This window comes from Wasmannia auropunctata, unplaced genomic scaffold (genome assembly GCF_000956235.1).
Source record: "Wasmannia auropunctata unplaced genomic scaffold, wasmannia.A_1.0 LD335969.1, whole genome shotgun sequence".
Lineage (NCBI taxonomy): Eukaryota > Metazoa > Arthropoda > Insecta > Hymenoptera > Formicidae > Wasmannia > Wasmannia auropunctata.
In genome coordinates, this window is record NW_012026921.1 from 53,982 (window position 1) to 63,137 (window position 9,156).

At 30.7% G+C, this 9,156-nt stretch overlaps 2 protein-coding genes and 1 pseudogene across 2 annotated transcripts in view; all 3 read left to right on the forward strand.

The window, feature by feature from the left end:
* Nucleotides 1-704, forward strand: part of LOC105454938 (odorant receptor 22c-like) — a 6,082-nt gene extending 5,378 nt beyond the window's left edge. The window contains exons 6-7 of the mRNA XM_011697922.1: nt 375-530; nt 616-704. Coding sequence (XP_011696224.1) covers nt 375-530; nt 616-666 — 207 coding nt within the window. The 3' untranslated portion in view covers nt 667-704. The remainder of the gene's footprint in view (nt 1-374; nt 531-615) is intronic.
* A 5,274-nt stretch (nt 705-5,978) lies between these two features.
* On the forward strand, nt 5,979-7,935 carry LOC105454943 (annotated as a pseudogene).
* An 815-nt stretch (nt 7,936-8,750) lies between these two features.
* LOC105454944 (odorant receptor 67c-like) overlaps nt 8,751-9,156 on the forward strand; it is a 6,951-nt gene continuing 6,545 nt past the window's right edge. The window contains exons 1-2 of the mRNA XM_011697928.1: nt 8,751-8,786; nt 9,037-9,151. Coding sequence (XP_011696230.1) covers nt 8,781-8,786; nt 9,037-9,151 — 121 coding nt within the window. The 5' untranslated portion in view covers nt 8,751-8,780. The remainder of the gene's footprint in view (nt 8,787-9,036; nt 9,152-9,156) is intronic.

Below are 9,156 nucleotides of genomic sequence, written 5' to 3' on the forward strand. Positions count from 1 at the left end.
CGATCCGTTTAATTGTCATCTGAGGATGGGATCACATGATTGCAATTTTCCAACGAACGATCTCACAACGAGCGAGAAGCGACCTTCGTGCGAGCGGAAAGAACAAAAGCGCTAATGTAAAGTAGAAGTAATAAAATTTTTTGTATTTTTACCCACTGAAGATGGCTCAATGCGGAGCCGAAACGTTTGGGTGATAATTATTATTGTTAAATATTTGTAATTTTAGCACTAACTTCGTGCAAGGCTCACTAGCCCTTCATTTGATACTTCGTTAATTTTTAATTATATGAGCCAGAATAATATATTATATTTATAAATTATTTATCTTTGCAAAGCAAGGCAAATGTAATCTTATAATAACTTATCTCATTCAGAGTGCCGGATTGCGCGAGGCATTTTATAATTCCGACTGGTACAATAATCCGCCATCAAATACAAAATTAATCGGCATTTGTATGATCCGATCTGAGAAACCATTAATATTGACTGCCGGCAGATTCTACGCGTTATCATTGAACACGTTTACGAGTGTGAGTCGACAAATTATATGTCTTTTATTGTACATTTTATATCATTTTTTTAGTGCATATACTTCTTAGAATGTTTTATTTGCAGATTGTAAAAACATCGATGGCGTACCTGTCTGTGTTACGCCACTTTTTGTAAAACAATATTGATTTGCAAATATTTTGTCGAAATTTGTCTGCGAAACACAAAAACATACATAGATAATCAAATTATTATAATTCATAATGAATATAATTATTACTTATAAACTTATCAATGCCAAATATATACATATGTTGTCTCGACCATGAAATGAGTAACAAACGAATTATACATTTATTTAACGAAATATCTCAAAATTATAATTTAATAATAATCAGTGTATTTCTCCTTCATATATACACGTACTTCATTTGAACAGCATGTGAACAGATTCAGTATAATATACTGAAGTACGCTGAATAAAGTTAGTCTGCATTTATAAGCTGTAATGGTCTGAATTTTTTTTCTACTTCTTGAAGTTGGGAACACATTTGTAATTCTTTTCGTAGAAAAACTGATTTCCATGTTACATACGCCAAGTTTTTTCTTTGTTTCGAGACACAGCGTCTCGACTGCCAAACAAAAATAATTAGCAAATAATTTTCGACAGTGGCCATATGGCATCACGGCTGTTTTCGTTGTACCGAGAGGTAAGATAATAGATGTATAATGAGGATAATATTGCACAAACTGAAGCAACAATTATGTCAATACTTTCTATTTTTTCAGTTACAATTGCGCTGTATAATGATTGATATAAATCGTCGACCGGCAATATCGATCGACTGTAGTTTATATCGCGAACAATTCCGCCTCTAGCGGTTTCAGTTCTAAATAAACATCGCAAGAAACTATGATTTTGTCCAAACAATTTAATATGAAAGTAAGATACGCGGATAATAATTTATTTCAATTTCGGAAATAGATCGAAAAACGATTATATACTACAATTTTATACATCTATTTTCGTTATCAATTTTAAAATAATAATCAATTTCAGAAAACAGATTTCGTATATCAAACTCTTGGAATCACAAATGTAATTTTATTTTACACAACCTTTGTCCTAAGCGTTTGTTCTAATCCTACCGATAGTATCTTGTTTTATTTTGAACTTTGAAATGTTTATTTAAAAACATAAAAGTCGATTTTTTCAAGGAGTTTTTCTCCTTAACTCTTTTAATATCCGTAAAAGCACCACACAAAGATACACATATCTTATTTTACTCTAAATTACAATGTATCTAAAGTTCATCAAAATAAAGAAAAGGGCGGAACATTTTGTTTTTTCTCTTGAAACACTGAAATATTAAACTAAAATTCTCATAAAATAAAATTCAAATTTGCAACTTGAGAAATCAAACATATTCCATTATTTACTCATTTTATGAGGAAGCCTGTTAATTTATGATGAGACACAGTTTCCATTTAATTGTATTAACTAATTGTTGTCAATTTATACTTAGTTTAGCTGTAATATTTAGTTTAGTTGTATTAAGTGTATTTTAGTTCTACGTGTATTCAGTTTTTTCTAATAATTTTTTATTTTATTAACTGCAAATAAATTTCATAATTACTACCAAATACCACCCACTTGTCTAATGATAGAAGGAATTATAGTACAACCCACACTTGTAAGATAGACACATTTGTAAATAAGAAACTTCGTCAACCAGAATATTCAAAGTGACAGGAAAGCATAGAATGATCTTAGCTTTTGTACAGTACAAAGACGATTAATAATATTACCTACTATTAACAATTAGTAATTGTGAGAGTATTAAAAAGTTTAATGAAACCATCTATCATATAATATACATCATGTTTATTGCGATCGTTGCACTTTTTCTACGATGTGCCAAATATAAAGAAATGTAAAAGACGTATAGATACGATAAAAGAAAAAGAGCAATATTGCTTTTCGTTGTACGAGACAGTAAGATAATTAGTGCGCCAAGTAAAATGATGGCTTAATAACAGATTGGTTATTAAGTTGTTTTGTTATCAAAGTGCACACTACAGAATTTAAAATTGCAAAATGTCAAGATAAGTACAAACTAGTCTAGACATTATTTATTTCGATCTATTGTGCGCATGGATTAACGTAATCGCGGCACAAGTTTGGTTAGCACGGAAACGAATCACAGTCGCGGACGATCAGTTGATGAAAAACTAAAACTCTCTTTGCTATGAGTGTAAGAAAGTTAATACTCTATCGCGACAGATATTCCGTTAGCCAGAAAGAAATCTCTGTGTTGTTTGATATTAGATACATATTATAATTACTTCATAATTTATCTAATTATAATTACTTCATAATTTATCTAATTATAATTAATATACTTAGCAAACGAAAATTAATTCAAATAAATTGAAAATTTAAATTTATTATAATTTATCTGAGTTGACGCTTTAGAGTCCGAAGATACATTTATGTCACTATTAGATGTATTATTTTTGGATTCAAATAAATTGAAATGAGCTATTCATCTTGTTAAACTCGGATGTATTCATGTATTATATTATTTTTTATTTCAAATAAATTAAAATACGAAATAAACTATTCATCTAATTTATCTGAGTTGATGCTTTAGAGTCCAAAGATGCATTTATGTCACTATTATATGTATTATTTTTGGATTCAAATAAATTGAAATGAGCTATTCATCATGTTGAATTCGGATGTATTCATGTCCGTATTATATTATTTTTGGATTCAAATAAATTCAAAAAATCAGAAGCGCCAATTCGGAAATGTCGAAATAAATTCATTTCTATCCATTTCAATGAATTTTCGTTTGCTATATAATTAATCTATTTTTTAAATATTTGATTTAATTAATATTATTCATCGACACAATTTTGATTTAAAATATAATAAATAAAATATAATATTACAGAATTAAATCGATCATATTGAAGACTTATTTGTTTATTTGGAATGGATCTTTTCCGTCGGAGGGGTATGGCTGTTTGAGCGATCGTACGTCCGTTTTGCGATTTATGTCTTGTATTTCATTCATTATTTCGTCATGGCGTTCATTGAGTTTTACAACGTCGTCGGTAATTTGGAACTGATGGTGATGAGTCTTCTGGAATCGACAGTTTACTTCATGATATTTTCGATGGTGTGCCTGATACATTGCAGTCATTTACTGATAATCGTAATTGATGAAATAAAATAGGATATGGCAGAGCGAAAGTTTGAGAATTCTGAGGAGGAGATAATTTACTTATACAATTACAATCGCGCATATTGAAGATATTCACATACAGTTCGAGTCGGCACGATCATCATGTTCCTATACTGCTTTACTTTAGACCGCTTATGTACCTCTTGATCACTAATCAAGGTATGTGAAATTTATTAAATCTAATTCTTTCTTGCTTATTTTGTGTTTAATTGTTGTAAATATAAATATATTGTATCTATAATATAATATCTATGGAAAGATATATAATATATCTACAATAAACTAACGGTTCTTTAAAACGAACCGCGTCGAATGCAGGCAATCTGGCTGACTCTTAATACGTTACCACTTTCGAGGAACATATTGTTACATTATTATTATTTAGAAATATTACAGAGAGATGCTTTATCAATTCCCTTCTTTTGTTTTTTCTTCATCTTTTTTCCTCTCCTCTCTTTCCCTTTTTTTCTGGATGGATTCAAATTCTTCGATAAGTGACTGGAAGAGAAGGATTAATTTCTAACAGGTGCTTTAAGAAGTTGTAGAATCGGAATGGTAACAGAAAATACGGATGCGACGCAAATATGAATGAATATGAAAGCTGACCGGCGGCAATTCATCAGCTCTTGCGTTTTTACTGTTGCTCTTTGCGGCTTGCAAACTTATAACGTTATTTACGCATAATGTCTTGCTTGTTAATTTGTATTTGTTAATAGGACTAATTTTTAGTATTACAGCCAGATTTTCATTGTTACATTCCTCGAACATATTTAACTGTACTTCACATTAACTAAAAGTGGAGTAGACGCGCGTACTTATATAGGTTTTTCAAATTTTTTTATTAGTCGCGCAAGGCGTAACACATTTATCATTTGCTGTGAATTTTTCTTATTATCTTTAACTATTGGCGTTGTTTAAAAAATATAAATTTTCTATAACTATCTCTGGTATTTTCAATCCGATAGGCGGATTGAATCTTGAGCGCGAGCGTGGCGTACAGGCCTGTTATAAAACTGGCCAAAAATCCCGGGTTCAATTCTCGATAGAACCAACAAATATTCGTACAATCACGTGTCCTTTACGGAAGCCTCCGGCAAACCATCCTTTGCTCGAAAACCTCCTTTTATCGCTTATTCAGTTGTTCAATGCTTGTGCTTTCTTTAATTATTCTTCTTTATCGTGAGAACAAATGTCTAAATTATCTGTTCCCATGAGAAAGAAGAAAGTAGTTAAAGCAAGCACAAACATTGCACAAAATTGATAAGCGATAAAAGAAGTCCTTGAATTCAGAACTTTGAATCGCAATATCTCGTCGGGTACATATAGAGGAAAAATAAAAACACTTTTATCATATAATTCGAACCTAAGCTATCCATTGAGCCTACTTAGAAATTGATCCATTCAGCCATTGTTGAGATCCAATAATCTCGGATGCTCGCATCTCGCCGGCTCGCGTAAGGAAACACAATCTAGTGCGGCGCGTCCTCTATAGTGCCGAGCCACGACTGACGACCATGTCTCCTGAATCCTGATATATGTATAAAAAGATATTCAAATCACGTTGCCTCATTATTTTATTTATTTTAGTATTGACCAATGCAAAATTATAGAAATGATTTAGTGAATTCTAGTATTTTACAAATACTTTGCACGAAATAAAATTCGAACAAATAAATTTCCTTATTACTAATGTTCAGGGTTGGGTAAATTATTTTTTTTTTTTTAACTAAGTTAAGTTAAAGTTAACAGTCCAAAAAATTTAACTCAGTTAAGATACAAGTTAGTCCATAATAAAATTAATTAAATTAAAAGTTAAGTTAATAAAAAAAAATTAATGGAAAATTAAAGTTTTTTTGTTTCAATAATTTTAGGGTTTTTAAATAAAGCTTCTAAATAAAGTGTCTATATTTATTATACTTATTTCTGTCAAACCGCGGAAGAGGACCGCTTTCAAAGGACTTTTTCTAATAGGTATAATTTAATTAATAAATATATATAGAAGGTCTGGGAACAATGATTCCTTCTTGTGGCCAGACAGGCCAGACTATATTTATTATATTATAATAATTGCCTTGATGGGCGTTCTTAAATTTGAGTTTGAAGACACCAACGCAGATATGTATTTTATTTTGAGTTTTCAAGAAGCACTAAAAATGTAACTTCAAGAAAGTTAGATCAATAAAGTTAATCTAGATAAAATCTAACTGAATTAAAAGTTAAAAGTTAAGAGTTTAAAATGTAACTAAGTTAAGTTAAAATTATTTAACTTTTTAACTTAACTTTTATTTTTTGAACTAGGCACTACTCAACCCTGCTAATGTTTCATGTTCTTTGATTTTTTTTTCAGCGTTACGTAACAATACGGAATCATTTATGTTACCTCACAGAGTCCATACATTTTTTGATATCACTAATCTTCGTATATATACATTAATGTATCTATATCAATTTCCGATGATTTACATCTCCATATGTCACATAGCAGCGATTTGCCTGGTGGTTATGTTCCGCACTTGTCGCGAATTGTTCATTTTGTCATATCGTATCAGACATGTTGGAGAATACTCGGAAAGCATATGCTAATAAACAGAATTGGTAGTATCGTTCGCACGCATTTCAAGATATAACATGGTAAGAATAATATCTATTATATGCGTGCACAGATCTCTGCTTAATTTGCTTCTTTATTCTGTTTGTGCGTTAATTTATCGGAACATTACGATGAAGGATGGCGAAATCCGTAGACGAGATTTTCAATTTGGTTCTTCTGGATGAATTCTCCGGTAATAGTGTTGTACTGGCTATCTCGATGTATTATGTTTCAATGGTACGTCACATTATTAAATATAATTCTTATGAAAAGTTATCTTAAATTAGCAATATTAAGTGCAATATTAATTCATAGAAAATAAACGCTTATATTTTAAGATATTTATGAAGTTTATTTGACATTACGTCTCTCTCTCTCTCTCTCTCTCTCTCTCTCTCTCTCTCTCTCTCTCTCTCTCTTTTAATTTTTTCTCTATAAAATTATATTAAAGTGTCTATCTAAAAGCGAAAAAGGCGATCAAATCTCTCGTTACCTGATCAACTGTATGGTGGGACAAGGAAAGCATTCAACTCTCTATCATCCTCTCTTCCTTGCGTTTAATGAAGAAGGGGGCACACATATACTAAATATTTATTAATATATGATAAGAGAAAATCCTTTATATGTATGGATTTTCAAATGACACTTTAAATATTTCAGAACATGGATGTTTTAAACATAGCATCCTGCTGCACATTTATATTTTTCGCCATTACTGCGCTTGTCATGTTCTTCGGTGTATTGCTTGATCGGTGATCAGTTAACTCAATAGGTATCATAAAGGATTAATAAGCGAAGATATCTGACTGAACGAACCTCTTTTGTCTGACATTATTAATAATGATTTTTATCGCAATTTTTATATTAAATGTTTATACTAAATCGATTGTTTTGTGTTTAGAGTATTAAGCGGCGTCTACAATGAGACTTAAGACTTAAGATTTAAGAAAATTGATCAATCACAATTGATTATTCTTTTTACATGAGATGAATAATCGACTATGAATGGTCAATTTTCTTAAATCTTAAGTCCCATGTAGACATCGCTTAAATGTAAAGAGGCATATTATATCAATGCAATTAGTACGAGATGCCGTTCAATTGTAGGAAATGCCTTCTGATATATACGATTCACGGTCAAATTATGCTCTATTTAACTGCCGGAAGATTTTACATATTTTTCTCAAATAGTTTTATTGACGTAAGTACGTTGAAGTGACATCTTTACCGATAAAAGTAGAAAATGCAATTCAAATCGATTTAATTAAAACTCACGATCGTTAGTGATTTAATTTACTTTATTATAATTGAAGAGCTGTTCAATTTGTTCTAAATCCACATTTTTAGAAAGAAAAATTACGTACAAGTTATACAAGTTATTACTTTGTGTATTATATTCTCCATACAAAGCTCTTCAATTAAGCTTTCCCGGAATCTTTGAATCAATAATTTCTGTCAATAAAATTCTGTAAGTATATGTATATTGATTCAGATTATCAAAACTTCTTTGACGTATTTGTCGATGCTGCGTATCCTATTATGAAAAAAATGTAAGAAAATTATTATTACAGAATGTGATTCACAATATTAAACAAGTTTGTATAGTACCGATAGAAAAATACATTTAAAACATATGCTAAACCTACATTTTGAGTTATGTATATATTGTCGTAATAAATTTATAGTATATAAATCTAAAAATCTTGTAGTAGAAAAAAAATTTAATAAAAATCGTATATAAAATAAATTTTTCACAAAATTAATTTAAAAGAACATAGTTTTAATAAAGAAAATAAAGCTTTTTAGAATATAAAATATTAGTTTATGTTTAAAAACAATAATAATTGATATCTTACGATTAATTAGAATTTAGATTTTTAGAAAATAATTTTTATTTGTATTTGTTCATAAAATGCACTTCTTCGTTTGTGCGTTGAAATCGAGCGCATTACAATGTTAAATATTTATCCTAAATATTATATCTTTCGAGTGCATTACAATCAAATATTTAGTCAAACAATCTAAAATACACAGATTTTTTATTATAACGGAAAAATTATTGTTCTGAGGTTGCGATCTAGAGTTACACTAACACAACATTTTTGTAGTAAAATAAAGCTGGATTTTTTGCATGCGCGATCTAAAACAAACTGACAGCAATTTGTACCTGCAAACGTACAAATTTGCGTTGATGTGAAGAACCGATCATGAAAAAACAAAGCGTTCGACTAGTATTTTACTTTGGATTAAACAGGTGGCTTCAGTAACACGCTTATGTGCAATTTATACTTTAATTTTGGGCGAAGTTATGGCCCGGCCTATAATCGCCTGTGCCCAGATTCTATAGACTGCTCTAAGCACGAAAACGGAGTTTACTTGCGATCCTGCGCTCGTACATTCGGTACAGTTTTATGCGAGCTCCCGAGGAAAGAACAGCGCATAGCGCGATGCAGGTGAGTAGCGAATTCTCATCAGTGTAATTGCTGCAGTTGTACGTCATATGAAGAAATATAAGATATTACATCATTTGACGATTAATTGCAGAGACTGTTTTAAGGCCCATCTACATAAGTCGCAAAACGCAAACGCGGACGTTTCTCTCCTTTTTTCTTTTTTTTACGTTTCTTTCCTTTTTTTCCGCGTTTGCGTTTGCGTTTTGCGTTTGCGACTTATGTAGGTGGGCCTTTATAATATTTTTCTCAGGAACAAAAAGACTTGGATTGCGCGGCCCAAGTGTTGTCTTGGAACAAACGGCTAATGTTGACGCTGGGCCTCTGGCCTTTTCGACCCAATGATTTTATCTTCTCGATTAACTTCGGCTAC